At 56.2% G+C, this 18,451-nt stretch overlaps 1 protein-coding gene across 1 annotated transcript in view; it reads right to left on the bottom strand.

Annotated features, from left to right (window-relative positions):
* VAV1 (vav guanine nucleotide exchange factor 1) overlaps nucleotides 1-15,666 on the bottom strand; it is a 33,727-nt gene extending 18,061 nt beyond the window's left edge. The window contains exons 1-13 of the mRNA XM_033083764.1: nucleotides 15,590-15,666; nucleotides 14,328-14,917; nucleotides 13,129-13,245; nucleotides 12,984-13,042; nucleotides 12,550-12,615; nucleotides 11,344-11,452; nucleotides 10,451-10,540; nucleotides 8,934-9,002; nucleotides 7,833-7,939; nucleotides 5,932-6,028; nucleotides 2,803-2,898; nucleotides 1,754-1,822; nucleotides 666-752 (exon numbers count right to left, since the gene is read on the bottom strand). Coding sequence (XP_032939655.1) covers nucleotides 666-752; nucleotides 1,754-1,822; nucleotides 2,803-2,898; nucleotides 5,932-6,028; nucleotides 7,833-7,939; nucleotides 8,934-9,002; nucleotides 10,451-10,540; nucleotides 11,344-11,452; nucleotides 12,550-12,615; nucleotides 12,984-13,042; nucleotides 13,129-13,245; nucleotides 14,328-14,531 — 1,170 coding nt within the window. The 5' untranslated portion in view covers nucleotides 14,532-14,917; nucleotides 15,590-15,666. The remainder of the gene's footprint in view (nucleotides 1-665; nucleotides 753-1,753; nucleotides 1,823-2,802; nucleotides 2,899-5,931; nucleotides 6,029-7,832; nucleotides 7,940-8,933; nucleotides 9,003-10,450; nucleotides 10,541-11,343; nucleotides 11,453-12,549; nucleotides 12,616-12,983; nucleotides 13,043-13,128; nucleotides 13,246-14,327; nucleotides 14,918-15,589) is intronic.
* Between the last annotated feature and the right edge of the window lie 2,785 nt (nucleotides 15,667-18,451).

The raw sequence follows: 18,451 nt of genomic DNA on the forward strand, positions 1-18,451 counted from the left end.
TTGGGGGTTCCAGTATGGTTTTTGAGGGTCCCAGGGGGTTTTTGGAGGTCCCAGGGGAGTATTTGGGGGTCCCAAGGTGTGATTTTGGGGGTCCCAGGATGGATTTTGGGGATCCCAGGATGGATCTTGGGGATCCCAGGAGGGATTTTGGGGGGTCCCACGTATTTTTGTGGGTCCCATGATGGATTTTGAGTGTCTGGGGGTGATTTTAGGGGTCCCAGGGGGTTTTTGGGGGTCCCAGGGTGGGATTTTAGGTGATTTTGGGGGTCCCAGGATGGATTTTGGGGGATTTTGAGGGCCCTGGGGCTGATTTTGGGGGTCCCAGGATGGATTTTGGCAGTACCCTGGGGTTTTTGGGGGTCCCAGGATGGATTTTGGGGGATTTTGGGTGTCCCAGGATGGATTTTGGGGGTCCCAGGATGGATTTTGGGTGTCTGGGGTGATTTTGAGGGTCCCAGGGGGATTTTGGGGGCCCCAGGGGAGTATTTGGGGGTCCCAAGGTGTGATTTTGGGGGTCCCAGGAGGGATTTTGAGGGTCCCAGGGGGTTTTTAGGGGTCCCAGGGGGTTTTTGGGGGTCCCAGGATGGATTTTACGGGTCTCAAGGTGGATTTTGGGGGTCCCAGGGTGTTTTTGGGGGTCCCAGGGGGTTTCTGGGGGTCCCCACCATGTTGTGCAGGCACAGCTGGATGCTCGTCAGCTGCTTCAGGGTCTCGTTGTCCCGTTTGACCTCGTTCACGCACTGGGCCAGGTCCTGGGGGGCACGGGGGGGGCTCCACTCAGAGACCCCCGACCCCCAAAATCCCCCAGGACCCCCCAAATTCCCCCCAGATTCCCTGGAATCCCCAAACTCCCCTGCAAACCCCAAAAATCCCACGGGGAACCCCAAAAAATCTCACCAGGAACCCCAAAAAATCCCCACCATGAATCCCCAAATCATCCCAGGAACCCCAAATTCACCCCCAAATTCCCTCCAGGACCCCCCAAATCCCCCCAAATTCTCTCCAGGACCCCCCAAATCCCCTCCAACCCTCCCCAGGATCCCCCAAATTCCCTGGAATCCCCAAACTCCCCTGCAAACCCCAAAAATCCCACCGGGAACCCCAAAAAATCTCACCAGGAACCCCAAAAAAATCCCACCATGTACCCCCAAATCCCCCCAGGACCCCCAAAATCACCCCAAATCCCTCCAGGACCCTCCAAATCCTCCCCAAATTCCCTCAAGGACCCCCCAAATTACCCCCCCCTAGATTCCCTGGAATCTCCAAACTCCCATGCAAACCCCAAAAATCCCACTGGGAACCCCCCAAAAATCCCACCATGAATCCCCAAATCCCCCCAGGACCCCCAAATTCACCCCCAAATTCCCTCCGGGACCCCCCAAATTCACCCAAGGACTCCCCAAAATCCGCTCAGGACCCCCAAAATGCCCTCAGGACCCCCCAGAATTCCTCCCAGATCCTCTCAGGACCCCCCAAAATTCTTCCCAGATCCTCTCAGGACCCCCCCAAATTCTTCCCAGATCCCCCAAATCCCTCCCAGGACTTCCCAAAATCCCCCCAGGACCCTACAAATTCACCCCCAAAATCCCCCCAGGACACCCCAAAATCCCCTCAGGACCCCCCAGAATTCCTCCCAGATCCTCCAAATCCCCCCCAGTTCCCCCCAGCACCCCCCAAAATTCCTCCCAGATCCCCCAATTCCCTCCCAGGACCCCCCAAATCCCCCCAGATTCCCCCAGGACCCCCCACTCACCCTCATGGCATCCAGCGCCCCCCGCAGCCGCTCCCGCTCGGCCGCGTCCGGGGTCAGCTTCACCAGCTCCTGGGGACAGACCCAGGTGTGCCCAGGTGTGCCCAGGTGTGTCCCAGGTGTGCCCAGCTGTCCCCAGGTGTGCTCAGGTGTGTCCAGGTGTGTCCCAGGTGTGTCCCTGCACCCCCAGGTGTGTCCCAGGTGTCCCCAGGAGTGCCCAGGTGTCTCCCAGGTGACCCCAGGTGTGTTCCAGGTATGTCCCAGGTGTGCCACAGGTGTGCCCAGGTGTGCCCAGGTGTTCCCCAGGTAAGCCCAGGTACTGCCCATATCTATCCCAGGTGTGCCCAGGTGTGTCCCTGTTCCCCCAGGTGTCCCCAGGTGTGTCTCAAGTGTGTCCCTGTCCCCCCAAGTGTGTCCAGGTGTGCTCAGGTGTGTCTCTGTGTCCCCATGTGTATCCTAGGTGTATCCCAGGTGTATTCCAGGTGTGTCCCTGTCCCCTCAGGTGTGTCTCAGGTGTGTCATTCCCCCCAGATGCATCCCAGGTGTCCCCAGGTGTGTCCCAGGTGTCCCAGGTGTGTCCCAGCTGTGCCCAGGTGTGTCCAGGTGTGCCCAGATGTGTCCCAGGTGCCTCAGGTGTGCCCAGATACCCCCCAGGTCTATCCCAGTGTGTCCAGGTGTGTCCAGGTGTTTCCCAGGAGTCCCAGGTGTATCTCAGGTGTGTCCCCAGGTGTGTCCCTGTCTCCCCAGGTGTGCCCAGGTGTCCCAGGTGTGTCTCACCTGGAGCAGCAGGTGATATTTCAGCTGTCCCCAGGTGTGTCCCTGTCCCCCCCAGGTGTGCCCCTGTCCCCTCAGGTGTGTCCCTGTCCCTCCAGGTGTGTCCCCAGGTGTCCCCAGGTGTGTCCCTGTCCCTCCAGGTGTGTCTCACCTGGAGCAGCAGGTGATATTTCAGCTGTCCCCAGGTGTGTCCCTGTCCCCCCCAGGTGTGTCCCTGTCCCCCCAGGTGTGTCCCTGTCCCCCCCAGGTGTGTCCCTGTCCCCCCAGGTGTGTCTCACCTGGAGCAGCAGGTGATATTTCAGCACCCTCTGCATGGGCACCATCAGCAGGTCCCGCAGGGAGAAGCGCCCGTTGTTGGCGCGCTGAGAGCACTCCTGGGCAGGGCACAGCGGGGTCAGTTTGGGGGAAATTTGGGGTTTTTGGGGTCAGTGGGGTCAGTTTGGGGTCAGTGGGGTCACTTTTGGGGTCAGTGTGGAGTCAGTGTGGGGTCAGCGGGGTCAGTTTGGGGGAAATTTTGGGGTTTTTGGGGTCATTTGGGTCACTTTGGGGTCAATTTGGAGCCAGTTTGGAGAAAATTTTGGAGGTTTTGGGGTAATTTGGGTCAATTTGGGGTCAGTGGGGTCAGTTTGGGGTCAGTTTGGGGTCAGTGGGGTCAGTTTTGGGGTTTTTGGGATCAGTTTTGGGGAAAATTTAGGGGGGTTTTGGGGTCAGTGGGGTAATTGGGGTCATTTTTGGGTAATTTTTGGTAATTTTTGGCTCAGTTTGGCGTCATTTGGGGTCAGTTTGGGGTAATTTTTGAGGTAAATTTTGGGGGTTTTGGGGTGAGTGGGGTCAATTTGGGGTCAGTTTTGGGGGAAATGTTGGGGTTTTTGGTGTCATTTGGGTCAGTTTGGGGTCAGATTGGGGTCATTTTTAGGTAATTTTTGGGTTCAGTTTGGCGTCATTTGGAGTCAGTTTGGGGTCAGTGGGGTCAGTTTGTGGTCACTTTAGGGTCTTTAGGGTCATTTTGGGGTCATTTGGGGGTAATTTTTTGGATAATTTTGGGGTCATTTTGGGGTCAGTTTGGGGTCAGTGGGGTCAGTTTTGGGGTTTTTGGGGTCAGTTTTGGGGTCACTTTGGGGTTTTTGGGGTCAGTGTGGGGTCACTTTAGGGTCTTTAAGGTCATTAGGGTCAGTTTGGGGTCATTTTTGGGGTAATTTTGGGGTTTTTGGGGTCAGTGGGGTCAGTTTGGGGTCATTGGGGTCATTTTGGGGTAATTTTTTGGTAATTTTTGGCTCAGTTCGACGTCATTTGGGGTCAGTTTGGGGTCACTTTTTGGATAATTTTGGGGTCAGTTTCGGGTCAGTTTTGGGGTCAGTTTAGGGTCTTTAGGGTCATTTTGGGGTCAATTTGGGGTCATTTTTGGGTAATTTTTGGTAATTTTTGGCTCAGTTTGGGGTCATTTGGGGTCGGTTTGGGGTAATTTTTTGGATAATTTTGGGGTTACTTTGGGGTCAGTTTTGGGGCAAATTTTGGGCAGTTTTGGGATTGTGGTCATTTGGGTCAGTTTGGGGTCAGTTTTGGGGGGAAATTTTGGGGGTTTTGGGGTCATTGGGGTCACTTTGGGGTCAGTGGGGTCAATTTGGGGTCAGTTTTGGGGAAATTTTGGGGTTTTTGGGGTCATTTTGGAATTGGGGTCATTTGGGGTCACTTTGGGGCCTTCAGGGTCAGTTTGGGGTCATTTTTGGGTAATTTTAGAGTCAGTTTGGGGTAATTTTTTGGATAATTTTGGGGTCACTTTGGGGGAAAATTTTGGGGTTTTGGGGGTCAGTTTGGGGTCACTTTTGGGGTCACTTTAGGGTCTTTAGAGTCAGTTTGGGGTCATTTTTGGGGTAATTTCTGGGTCATTTTTGGGTAATTTTTGGGTCAGTTTGGGGTCATTTTTGGGTAATTTTTTGGTAATTTTTGGCTCAGTTTGGCATCATTTGGGGTCAATTTGGGGTAATTTTTCGGATAATTTTGGGTCAGTTTGGGGTCAGTTTTGGGGAAAATTTTGGGGGTTTTGGGGTCAGTGGGGTCAGTTTGGGGTCAGTTTGGGGTCAATTTGGGGTTATTTTTGGGTAATTTTTGGCTCAGTTTGGCATCATTTGGGGTCGGGGGTAATTTTTTGGATAATTTTGGGGTCAGTTTGGGGTCAGTTTTTGGGTCAGTTTTGGGGTCATTTTTGGGTAATTTTGGGGTCAGTTTGGGGTAATTTTGGGGTTTTTGGGGTCAATTTGGGGTCAGTGGGGTCACTTCGGGGCCTTCAGGGTCAGTTTGGGGTCAGTTTTGGGTAATTTTAGGGTCAGTTTGGAGTAATTTGGGGTCAGTTTGGGGTAATTTTTTTGATAATTCTGGGGTCACTTTTGGGGTCACTTTAGGGTCTTTGGGTTATTTGGGGTCAGTTTGGGGTCATTTGGGTCAGTTTGGGGTAATTTTGAGGTCATTGGGGTCAATTTGGTGCCATTGAGATCATGTTGGGGTCACGTTGGGGTCATTTTGGGTTATTTGGGGTCAGTGTGGGGTCACCAGGATCATTTGGGGTTAGTTTGGGGTCAGTTTGGGATTGGGGTCATTGTGGTCACTTGGGGGTCATTTGGGGTCAGTTTGGGGTCATTGGGGTGTGTGGGGTTAGTGTGGGGTCAGTTCGGGGTCAGTGTGGTCAGTTTGGGGTCAGTGAGGTCTTTAGGGTCGCTGTGGGGTAAATTTTGGGTGATTTTGGGATTGTGCTCATTTGGGGTCACTTTGGGGTCAGTTTAGGGTTATTTTGGGGTCACTCTGGGGCATTTTTGGGATGTTCTTGGGGATTTTTGGGCGTGGTTTTTTGGGGTGTTTTTGGGATGTTTTTTGGGGCTTTTGGGGTGGTTTTAGGGTAATTTGGGGATGTTTTTGGGGTGGTTTTGGCCTTGTTTGGGATGTTTTTGAGCTTTTTGGGGGTGTTTTTTGGGGTATTTTGGGGGTGTTTTGGGGCGGTTTGGGGTTTTTTTGAGATGCTTTTGGAGTATTTTTGGGGTGGTTTTGGGGTGTTTTTAGGGCTGTTTTTGGGGCGTTTTTGGGGTTTTTTAAGTGTGTTTATGGGCTGGTTTTGGGGTGATTCTTGGATGTTTTTGGGGTGGTTTGGAGTGGCTTTGGGATTTTTTGGGGTGTTTTTTGGGGTGGTTTGGGGTTGGTTTTGGGGATGATTTTTGGATGGTTTTGAGGTTTTGGGGGGCATTTTGGGGATTTTTTGGGGTGGTTTTTGGGTTATTTTTTTGTTTTTTGGGGTGTTTTAGGGTTATTTTTTTGTTTTTTGGGGTGTTTTGGTTTTCCTGGTGGGGTGGTTTTGGGGAAGTTTTTTGGGATTTTTTGGAATATTTTTGGGATGTTTTTGGGATGTTTTTGGGGCTCACCTGGAGCTTCATGCGCAGGTCGGTGCAGGTGGAGAGCTGGTCCAGGCGCCGCGCGGCCGCTTCCACCTGGCTGCAGTAACGGCCGTAGAGCAGGAACCTGCCCAAAACCACCCAAAATTCAACAAAATCCAAAAAAATCCACTCAAAATCCATCAATTTCAACCCAAAATCCATCAAAATCTACTCAAGTCCATCAAAAATCCATCAACAATCCAATTAAATTCACAAAATCCACCCAAAATCCACCTGGCTGCAGGAATGGTCGTAGAGCAGAAACCTGCCCAAATCCACCCAAAATTCACCAAAAATCCAAAAAAATTCACCCAACATCTGCACAAATCCAACCAGAATCCACAAAAATCCACAGAAAATTCCATCAAAATTCAATAAAATTCACAGAAATCCACCCAAAATCCACCTGGCTGCAGTAACGGCCGTAGAACAGGAACCTGCACAAATCCAACCAAAATCAACCCAAAATCCAAAAAAATCCACTCAAAATTCATCAAATTCAACCCGAAATCCACCAAAATCCACTCAAATCCATCAAAAATCCATCAAAAATCCAATTAAATTCACAAAATCCACTCAAAATCCACCTGGCTGCAGTAACGGCCGTAGAGCAGGAACCTGCACAAATCCACACAAAATTCACCCAAAATCTGCCCAAAATCTGGACAATTCCACCCAGAATACACAAAAATCCACAAAAAATTCCATCAAAATTCAATAAAATTCACAGAAATCCATCCAAAATCCACCCGGCTGCAGGAACGGCCGTAGCGCAGGAACCTGCCCAAATCCACCCAAAATTCACCCGAAATCCATAAAAATCTGCCCAAATCAACCCAAAATTCACCAACATTCACAGAAATCTGCCAAAAATCTGCACAAAATTCAATAAAATTCACAGAAATCCACAAAAATCCACCTGGCCGTAGCAACGGCCATAGAGCAGGAACCTGCACAAATCCACCCAAAATTCACCCAAAAATCTGCCCAAATAAATCAAAATTCACAGAAATCCATCAAAAATCCATCAAAAATCCACCCCACATTCACCCAAAATTCACACAAAATCCAAAAAAATCTGTCCAAAATCAACCCAAAATTCACAGAAATCCACAAAAAATCCACCCTAAATTCAATAAAATTCACAGAAATTCACCCAAAATCCACCTGGCTGCAGGAACGGCCGTAGAGCAGAAACCTGCCCAAATTCACCCAAAATTCACCCAAAATCTGCCCAAATCAACCCAGAATCCACAAAAAATCACAGAAATCCACACAAAATCCACCCCAAATCCAAAAAAATTTAACAAAATTCACAGAAATTCACCCAAAATCCATCTAAAATCTGCCCAAATTCACACAAATTCTCCCCAAATCCAAGAAAATTCACAAAAAGTGCTCCCCAAATCCTTTAAAATACAAAAAATGAGCACCCCTAACTCCCCGTGGACCCCCCAAACTCCCCAGGATCCCCCAAATCCCCCCCAGACCCCCCAGGACCCCCCCAGGACCCCCCAAATCCCCCCCAAATCTCCCCCGGACCCCCGGGGACTCCCCAAATCCCGCCCAACCCCTTCCAAGCCCCCCAAAAATCTCCCCCAGGACCCCCCCAGATGCCCCCCAGGACCCACCCAAATCCCCCCCAGACCCCCCAGGACCCCTCAAAAATCTCCCCCAGGACCCCCACAGGACTTCCCAAATTCCCCCCAAATCCCCCCCCAGACCCCCCGGGACCCCCCAATTTCCCCCCAGGACCTCCCAGTACCCCCAAATCCCCCTCAGGACCCCCCAAATCCCCCTCAGAATCCCCCAAATGCCCCCCCCAATCCACCCGGGACCCCCCAAATCCCCCCCAGGACCCCCCCCCAAATTCCCCTCCCCCCCCGTACCTCTCCTTGTACTGCAGGAACAGGGGGGGCAGCGCGCGCCCCCCCCCGCCCCCCCCCAGCGCCCCCCGCAGCTCCCCCAGGAAACGGCGGTGCAGCTCCAGCAGCTCCTGCGAACTGGGGTTACTGGGAGCACTGGGAGGGACTGGGGGGGACTGGGAGCACTGGGGGGGGTTACTGGGAGCACTGGGAGGGACTGGGGGGCACTGGGAGCACTGGGAGGGGGTACTGGGAGCACTGGGAGGGACTGGGAGTGGTGGGAGGGGGTACTGGGAGCACTGGGAGGGACTGGGGGGCACTGGGAGCACTGGGAGGGGTTACTGGGAGCACTGGAAGGAGTTACTGGGAGCACTGGGAGGGATTGGGAGGGGCTGGGAGGGGGTAATGGGAGCACTGGGAGCACTGGGAGCACTGGGAGGGGGAACTGGGGAGGACTGGGACCACTGGGAATGCTGGGAGGGGTTACTGGGAGCATTGGGAGGGGTTACTGGGAGCACTGGGAGGGACTGGGAGCACAGGGAGAGGGCACTGGGGGGCACTGGGAGCATTGGGAGGGGATACTGGGGGGGACTGGGAGGGGGCACTGGGAGCACTGGGAGGGCAGGGGGGAACTGGGAGAAGTGTGCAGGGTTGCTGGTGTCACTGGTCAGTGTCACTGGTGTCACTGGTGTCACTGGTCAGTGTCCCCTGTCCCCTGTCCCCTGTCCCCTGTCCCGGTGTCACTGTCACCTCCATGTTGATGAACACGCTCTCCATGTCCTGGTGTCACTGCTGTCACTGGTGTCACTGGTCAGTGTCAGTGTCCCATGTCCCCTGTCCCCTGTCACCTCCACGTTGATGAACACGATCTCCATGTCCCAGTGTCGCTGGTGTCACTGGTCAGTGTCCCATGTCCCCATGTCCCCTGTCCCCATGTCCCCTGTCCCCATGTCACTGTCACCTCCACGTTGATGAACACGCTCTCCACGTCCCGGTGTCACTGGTGTCACTGGTCAGTGTCACTGGTCAGTGTTAACTGGTGTCACTGGTCAGTGTTAACCGGTGTCACTGGTGTCACTGGTCAGTGTCAGTGTCCCCTGTCCCCTGTCCCCTGTCCCCTGTCACCTCCACGTTGATGAACACGCTCTCCATGTCCCGCGGGTTCAGGAAGTGCCGCAGTGGCCGCAGGAAGTGCTGGGGACACCAGGGGAGGGATGGGGACACCGCGCCTTACTGGGAGCACTGGGAGCACTGGGAGCACTGGGGCCACCTCTGTCCTCAGTGTCCCCAATGTCCCCCCCATGTCCCCAATGTCCCCAGTGTCCCCACTGTCCACCAATGTCCCCAGTGTTCCCAGAGTCCCCAGTGTCCCCAAGATGTCTCCAATGTCCCCAACACTCCCAGTGTCCCCAGTCCCCAGTGCCCCCACCTGGCAGATGGACTCCAGCATCTCCGTGTCCCCCATGTCCCCAACACTCCCAGTGTCCCCAATGTCCCCAATGTCCCCAGTGTCCCCAACACTCCCAATGTTCCCAGTGTCCCCAAAGTCCCCAATGTTCCAAATGTCCCCAATGTCACCAATCCCCCCACTGTCCCCAACACCCACAATGTCCCAATGTCCCCACCTGGCAGATGGATTCCATTGTCTCTGTGTACCCAATGTCCCCAACGCCCCCAGTGTCCCCAGTGTCCCCACTGTCCCACTGTCCCCAATGCCCCCAACACTCCCAATGTCCCCACTGTCCCCACTGTCCCCAATGTCCCAAACACTCCCAATGTCCCCACTGTCCCCACTGTCCCCAATGTCCCCAATATTCCCAATGTCCCCAGTGTCTGCAATGTCCCCAATGTCCCCACTGTCCCGTGTCCCCAGTGTCCCCACCTGGAAGATGGACTCCAGTGTTTCCATGTCCCCAATGTCCCCAACACCCCCAATGTCCCCAATGTCCCCCATGTCCTCAATCCCCTCATTGTCCCCAACACCCCCAATGTCCCCAGTCTCCCCACTGTCCCCAATGTCCCCAATGTCCCCACTGTCCCCAGTGTCCCCAATCCCCCCAATGTCCCCACTGTCCCCAACGTCCCCTGTGTCCCCAGTGTCCCCACCTGGCAGATGGACTCCAGCATCTCCGTGTCCCCCATGTCCCCAACACTCCCAGTGTCCCCAATGTCCCCAATGTCCCCAGTGTCCCCAACACTCTCAATGTTCCCAGTGTCCCCAAAGTCCCCACTGTCCCCAATGTCCCAAGCGTCCCCACTGTCCCCACCTGGCAGATGGACTCCAGTGTCCCTGTGTACCCAGTGTCCCCAATGTCCCCAACACTCCCAATGTTCCCAATTTCCTCAGTGTCCCCACCTGGCAGATGGATTCCAGAGTCTTCATGTCCCCGATGTTCCCACTATCCCCAATGTCCCCAGTGTCCCCAATGTCCCCAGTCCCCCCAATGTCCCCACTATCCCCAGTGTCCCCATTGTCCCCAGTGTCCCCAGTGTCCCCACTGTCCCCGTTGTCCCCACCTGGCAGATGGACTCCAGTGTCTCCGTGTACCCAATGTCCCCACTGCCCCCATTGTCCCCAGTGTCCCCAATGTCCCCAGTGTCCCCAACACTCCCAATGTCCCCAGTGTCCCCAGTGTCCCCACCTGGCAGATGGACTCCAGCGTCTCCGTGTACCTCTCCTCCGTCTGCCGCAGCTCCTGGAGGCAGCAGAGCCGCCGGTCCACGCCCCCCTTCTGTGGGGACACCCAGGGGACATTTGGGGGACATTCTGGGGACATTTTTGGGGTGTCCAGGGTGTTTTTGGGGTGCCCCGGGTGGTTTTTGGGTGCCCCGGGTGTTTCTGGGGTGCTCCAGGTGATTTTGGGGTGCCCCGTGTGTTTTTTGGGGTGTCCCAGATGTATTTTGGGATATCCCAGGTGTATTTTGGGGTATCCCAGGTGTATTTTGAGCTGTCCCAGCTGTTTTTGGGGTGCCACGGGTGTTTTTGGGGTGTCCCAGGTGTTTTGTGGTGTCCCAGGTGGTTTTTTTGGGGTGTCCCAGGTGATTTTGGGGTGTCCCGGGAGTTTTTGGGGTATCCCAGAAGGTTTTTTTGGGATGCCCCGGGTGTTTTTTGGGGTGTCCCGGGTGTTTTTCGGGTGTCCCAGGTTTTTTTGGGGTGCTCCAGGTGGTTTTTTGGGGCTGTCTCAGGTGATTTTGAGCTGTCCCAGCTGTTTTTGGGGTGTCCCAGATGGTTTTTTTGGGGTGTCCCAGGTGATTTCGGGATGCCTCGGGTGTTTTTTGGGGTGTCCCGGGTGTTTTTGGGGTGTCCCAGATGGTTTTTTTGGGGTATCCCGTCTGTTTTTTGGTGCCCCGGGTGTTTTTGGGCTGTCCCAGGTGGTTTTTTGGTTGTCCCGGGTGATTTTGGGGTATCCCTGCTGTTTTTGGGGTGTCCCAGGTGTTTTTGGGGTGCCCCAGGTGGTTTTGGGGTATCCCAGGTGTTTTTTGGGGTGTCTTGGCTGTTTTTGGGGTGTCCCGGCTGTTTTGGGGTCACACCCACCGCGGCCGGGGCCGGCTCCACCCTCATCAGGTCCTCGTAGACGTCGTCGCCGTCGTCGCCTTCGGCCTCCACGCAGTCGTAGAGCTCATCATCCTCCTCGGCCGTGTCACTGTCACACGGGGAGGGGACACAGCTGGGGACACCCCCGGGACACCCACAGAACGCCCCAGACCCTCCCAGTAGCTCTCAGTCCCTCCCCAGTAGCCCCACTGTCCCCAGTACCCCCCAAACCCTCGTTAATGTCCCCCAAAATTCCTTAATGTCCCCAAATGTCCCTTATTGTCCCCAACACCCCTTGATGTCCCCAAATGTCCCTTACTGTCCCCCAACGATCCCCACAATGACCCCAGACCCTCCCAGTAGCCCCCAGTACCTCCCCAGTAGCTCCCCGTAGCCCCAGTAGCCACCAGTCCCTCCCCAGTAGCCCCACTGTCCCCAGTACCCCCCAGACCCTCGTTAATGTCCCCCCAAATCCCTCGGTGTCCCCAAATGTCCCTTATTGTCCCCAATACCCCCCCACAATGACCCCAGACCCTCCCAGTAACCCCCAGTAGCCCCCAGTATCTCCCAGTAAGCCCAGTAGCCCCCAGTGCCTCCCAGTAGCCACCAGTAGGCCCCCAGTAGCTCCCAGTATCTCCCAGTAATCCTCCAGTAGCTCCCAGTAGCCCCCAGTATCTCCCAGCGGCCCCCAGTAGCCCCCAGTGCCTCCCAGTATCTCCCAGTAATCCCCAGTAGCCCCAGTAACCCCCAGTAGCCTCCCAGTAGCCCCCAGAATCTCCCAGTAGCTCCCAGTAGCTCCCAGTAACCCCCAGTAGCTCCCAGTAGCCCCCAGAAGCTCCCAGTAGCCCCCAGTAGCTCCCAGTGGCTCCCAGTAATCCCCAGTAGCCCCCAGTAACCCCCAGCAGCCCCCAGTATCTCCCAGTAAGCCCAGTAGCCCCCAGTGCCTCCCAGTAGCCACCAGTAGGCCCCCAGTAGCTCCCAGTATCTCCCAGTAATCCTCCAGTAGCTCCCAGTAGCCCCCAGTATCTCCCAGCAGCCCCCAGTAGCCCCCAGTGCCTCCAGTATCTCCCAGTAATCCCCAGTAGCCCCAGTAACCCCCAGTAGCCTCCCAGTAGCCCCCAGAATCTCCCAGTAGCTCCCAGTAGCTCCCAGTAGCCCCCAGTGCCTCCCAGTAGCCCCCAGTAGCTCCCAGTAGCCCTCACTCACTCGATGAGGTCGGAGAGGCCGCTGTAAATGTCATCGTCCCCAACGCTGTCCTCGGACGGGAAAGGCCTGGGGGGACACGGCCGGACACCAGTGACCCTCGGGGACTGGACACCAGTGACCATCAGGGACTGGACACTGGACACCAGTGACCAGCGGGGACTGGACACCAGTGACCATCAGGGACTGGACATTGGGGACTGGACACCAGTGACCCTCAGAAACCGGACACCAGGAACTGGACACTGGGGACCCTCAGGGACTGGACACTGGGAACTGGACATCAGGGACTGGACACTGGGGACAGGACACCAGTGACCCTCAGAGACCGGACACTAGGGACTGGACATCAGGAATCCTCAGGACTGGACATCTGGACCCTCAGGACTGGACACCTGAACCCTCAAGGACTGGACACTCGAGTCCTGTCCACTCACGTGAATCCTTTGCTCTGCGCGATCGGCGTCCAGGACAGCGTTGAGAGCGTCTCAATCACCTGGGGACAGAGAGGTGACATCAGGGCGGTGACAAGTGACCCCTGGGTCACACCCCCCGCCAGGACACCTGGCCCCCTGACCCCACCTTGCCGAAATCCTGGACATCGAAGAGGTCGAAGGCGCCGAAGAGCCGGTGCTTGGGGAGCCCGAATTTGTCGGCACAGGCGGTGAGGAAGGTGCGGATGTTCCTCAGGCACAGGAACTGCGGTGGCAGTGTCACCGTGTCACCGGTGTCACCGGTGTCACCCGCCATCCCCTCTGGTGTCACCAGTGTCACCCGCCATCCCCCCGGTGTCACCCCATCAAAATCAGGGCTGTCCTCTCCCCACAGCTGTCACCACCCACGGTGACGATGGCGCCGTCGTCATTTCTGTCATTGTCATTGTCAACCGTCGTTGTTGTCATTGTCACCTGTCAACGTCGTGATTGTCCCTGTCCTCATCACCCACTTGGCACTGTCACTGCCACTGTGATTGTCACCAGCATTGTCATTGTCACCCCTATCACCACCACCATGGTTGTCACCATCATTGGCATTGTCATTGTCACCACTATGATTGTCACCATCATTGGTATTGGCATTGTCACCACCATGATTGTCACCATCGCCAGCATTGTCATTGTCATCCCCATCACCATCATTGCCACCATGATTGTCACCATCACCATCATCAGTATTGTCATTGTCACCATCAATGTCACCATCATCATGCTCATTGTCCCCATCATTGCCACTATCCTCATCCACACCATTGTAACCATCAATGTCACCATTGTCACCATCGATGTCACCATTGTCACCATCACCATCATCATCCTCATTGTCCTTATCATTGCCACTATCCTCATCCACACCATTGTCACCATCGATGTCACCATTGTCACCATCACCATCATCATCCTCATTGTCCTTATCATTGCCACTATCCTCATCCACACCATTGTCACCATCGATGTCACCATTGTCACCATCATGTCACCATTGTCATTGTCCTCATTGTCCCCATCATCACCACCACCCCCATTCACACCCACCATTGTCACCATCGATGTCACCGTTGTCACCATCAATGTCACCACCATTGTCCCTACCATCACCACCCTTATCCTCACCCACCATTGTCACCATCGATGTCCCCATTGTCACCACCATCACCCTCATTGTCCCCATCATCGCCACCACCCTCACCCACCATTGTCACCATCCATGTCCCCATTGTCCCCATCCCCAATGTCCCCACCATTGTCACTGTCCTTGTCACCACCCCCCCATCTCCACCTCACCTGTGACATCTGGGGACGGGGACAGATGTCCCTCGGTGGCACGGCGCGGGGCAGGAGGGCGTTGAGGAGGTGGCACAGCAGGACCCCGTCCCGCAGCGCCTGCGCCAGGTCCCACACCTGTCCCCCGGGGCTGCTGGCCCGGTGACCCGCGGGCAGGACGCGCGCGGCCACCAGCCAGTGGGCACATTGGCGCCACACCTCCATGGGGACAGCTGGGGGGGGGAGCTCCTGGGGAGCTGGGTCCTGGCAGGATTAATTTTTATGGAGGTGGGTCCTGGCAGGATGAATTTCTGTGGAGCTGGGTCCTGGCAGGATCAATTTCTATGGAGTTGCGTCCTGGTAGGATGAATTTCTGTGGAGTTGGGTCCTGGCAGGATGAATTTCTATGGAAGAACTGATGGAGGTGGGTCCTGGCAGGATGAATTTCTGTACAGTTGGGTCCTGGCAGGATCAATTTCTATGGAGTTGGGTCCTGGCAGGATGAATTTCTGTGGAGGTGGGTCCTGGCAGGATGAATTTCTGGGAAGGCGTCAATGGAGGTGGGTCTTGGCAGGATGAATTTCTGTGGAGGAACTGGTGGAGATGAGATCCTGGGGGAGATGAGATCCCAGTAAAGGTGAGATCCCAAACCCAGATCAGATCCCAAAGGAGACCAGATCCCAACGCAGATCAGATCCCAAATCCAGATCAGACCCCAAACCCAGATCAGATCCCAAACGCAGATCAGATCCCAATGGAGATCAGATCCCAAACCCAGAACAGATCCCAAACCCAGAACAGATCCCAAACCCAGATCAGATCCCAAACCCGGATCAGATCCCAGTGCAGATCAGATCCCAAACACAGATCACATCCCAAACAGAGATCAGATCCCAAACAGAGATAACCTCTACATGACTCCTAGATAACCCCCAGATGACTCCTAGATGACCCCAGATGACCTCTAGATGATCCCTAGATGACCTGTAGATGACCAGTAGATGACCCCAGATGACCTCTGGATGATCTCTATATGACCCCAGATGACCCCTAGACGACTCTGGATGACCTCTCAATGACCCCTAGATTACCCCATATGACCTCTAGATGACCCCTAGATGACCCCAGATGACCCCTAGACTACCCCAGATGACCCCAGATGATCCCAGATGACCTCTAGATGACCCAGGATGACCTCTAGACTACTCCAGATGACCCCTAGACTACCCCACATGACCCCAGATGACCCCAGATGACCCCAGATGACCTCTGGCCACACCAACCTCTCCTGGAGCGGCTCCCGCGGCGCTCCCTTCCCCCCAGGAAGGGGCGGAACTGGCAATGCCGGGGCCCCGCGGGGCCACCGCCGGTGACAAAACCACAAACGTTGCTCCTGGTGGCCACTGCCACGTCCTGATTGTCCCAATGGCTTCCTGGTGGCCTGGAGCCCCACCCCCGGGGCGGCCAGCGAGGGTCCGGCCGGGCCTGGAGTGGCGGAAGAGGTGGCCCAGGGGACAAGGGAGGTGTCGCGCCTGCGCCCCAAGGGTGCCGCGGGGGACAACGGGAACTGGGCCGTGGCTCGCGCGGTGGCTTCCGGGGCCACCTTCCTGTCACACGGAGGTGGCAACCAGGGAGGAGCTGCCACCGTGGGGCAATGAGGGAGGGGGGTCTGGGCTTGTGGGGTCGGGAGCCGTGGCAAGGTCTCAGGTGGGGTCCAGGTGGTGGCCCAGAAGGTCCATGGTGGCCCAAGGGGTCCAGGAGGTGTCCAGGTGGCCGGACCTGGTGGCCCAAGGGGTCCAGGAGGTGTCCAGGTGGCCAGACCTGGTGGTCCAGAAGGTCCAGGAGGTGCCCAGGTGGCCAGACTTGGTGGTCCAGAAGGTCCAGGAGGTGTCCAGGTGACTGGACCTGGTGGCCCAAGAGATCCAGGAGGTGTCCAGGTAGCCAGAGCTGGTGGTCCAAGGGGTCCAGGGGGTGTCCAGGGGGCTGGACATGGTGGCCCAAGGGGTCCAGAAGGGATTGAGGTGGCCTGGACTTGGTGGCCCATGGGGTCCAGGAGGTGTCCAAGTAGCCAGACTTGGTGGCCCAGAAGGTCCAGGAGGTGCCCAGGTGGCCAAACCTGGTGGCCCAAGAGGTCCCACATGGTGTCCAGGGGGCTGGACCTGGTGGCCCAAGGGGCCCAGGAGGTGTCCAGGTGGCCAGACTTGGTGGTCCAGAAGGTCCAGGAGGTGTCCAAGTGGTCTGCACATGGTTGTCCAAGGGGTCCAGGAGGTGTCCAGGTAGTCAGACTTGGTGGCCCAAGGGATCCAGGAGGGATTGAGGTGGCCTGGACGTGGTGGCCCCTGGGGTTCAGGAGGTGTCCGGGGGGCTGGACATGGTGGTCCAAGGGGTCCAGGAGGTGTCCAGGTAGCCAGACTTGGTGGCCCAAGGGGTCTCAGGAGGTGTCCAGGTGGCCAGACTTGGTGGTCCAGAAGGTCCAGGAGGTGTCCAGGTGGCCAGACTTGGTGACCCAAGGGGTCCGGAAGGTGTCCAAGTTAGCCAGATATGGTGGTCCAGAAGGTCCAGGAGGTGTCCAGGTAGCCAAACTTGGTGGTCCAGAAGGTCCAGGAGGTATCCAGGTAGTCAAACTTTGTGGCCCAGAAGGTCCAGGTGGTGTCCTGGTAACCAGTTATGGTGGCCCAGAAGGTCCAGGAGGGATTGAGGTGGCCAGACCTGGTGGTCCAAGGGCTCCAGGAGTTGTCCAGGTGGCCGGACCTGGTGGCCCAAGGGGTCCACGAGGTGGCCAAGTAGCCAGACCTGGTGGCCCAGAAGGTCCAGGAGGGATTGAGGTGGCCTGGACATGGTGGTCCAAGGAGTCCAGGAGGTGTCCAGGTGGCTGGACATGGTGGTTTAAGGGGTCCAGGAGGTGTCCAGGTAGCCAGATATGGTGGCCCAAGGGATCCAGGAGGGATTGAGGTGGCCTGGATGTGGTGGCCCAGAAGGTCCAGGAGTGGTCCAGGTGGCCAGGTCCTGTCAGGGATCTCAGTACAGACCCAGGTGTTCAGCTCCAGGTTGGACCCAGGTGTCCAGATCCTACCAGGTGATCCTGGAGGTCACCCAGGTCCTGTCAGGTGTCTCAGGTGTCACCCAGGTGTCCAGATCCAGGTATCCAGGTCCTTTCAGGGGGTCCTGAAAGTGACCCAGGTCCTGTCAGGGCTCTCAGGTGGGACTATCCAGGTGTTCAGGTCCTGTCAGGTGTCACCCAGGTATCCAGGTCCAGGTGTCCAGGCCCTATCAGGTGTCCTGGACGTGACCCAGGTCCTTTCAAGTGTCTCAGGTGGGACTATCCAGGTGTTCAGGTCCTGTCAGGTGTCACCCAGGTATCCAGATCCAGCTGTCCAGGTCCTGTCAGGGCTCCTAGAGGTTACCCAGGTCCTGTCAGATGTCTCAGGTGTCACCCAGGTGTCCAGGTCCAGGTGTCCTGGTCCTACAAGGGGGTTTCAGAGGTCACCCAGGTCCTTTCAGGTGTCACCCCGGTGTCCAGGTCCAGGTGTCCAGGTCCTGTCAGGAGTCCTCCAGGTGACCCAGGTCCTGTCAGATGTCTCAGGTGCCACCCAGGTGTCCATGTCCAGGTGTCCAGGTCCTGTCAGATGTCTGAGGTGTCACCCAGGTGTCCAGGTCCAGGTGTCCAGGTCCTTTCAGGGCTCTCAAGTGTCACCCAGGTGTCCAGGTCCAGGTGTCCAGGTCCTGTCAGGTGTCCTGGATATGACCCAGGTCCTTTCAAGTGTCTCAGGTAGGACTACCCAGGTGTCCAGGTCCTGTCAGGTGTCACTCAGATGTCCAGATCCAGGTGTCCAGGTCCTGTCAGGGCTCCTGGAGGTCACCCAGGTCCTGTCAGGTGTCTCAGCTGTCATCCAGGTGTCCAGGTCCTGTCAGATATCTCAGGTGTCACCCAGGTGTCCTGATTCAGGTGTTCAGGTCCTAGCAGGGGGTCCTGGAGGTCAGCCAGGTTCTTTCAGGTGTCTCAGGTGTCACCCAGGTGTCCACGTCCAGGTGTCCAGGTCCTGTCAGGGCTCCTAGAGGTCACCCAGGTCCTTTCAGGGGCCACCCAGGTGCCCAGGTCCAGGTGTCCAGGACCTGTCAAGTGTCCTGGATGTCACCCAGGTCCT

Source organism: Catharus ustulatus, chromosome 33 (genome assembly GCF_009819885.2).
Source record: "Catharus ustulatus isolate bCatUst1 chromosome 33, bCatUst1.pri.v2, whole genome shotgun sequence".
In the NCBI taxonomy this organism is placed as follows: Eukaryota; Metazoa; Chordata; class Aves; order Passeriformes; family Turdidae; genus Catharus; species Catharus ustulatus.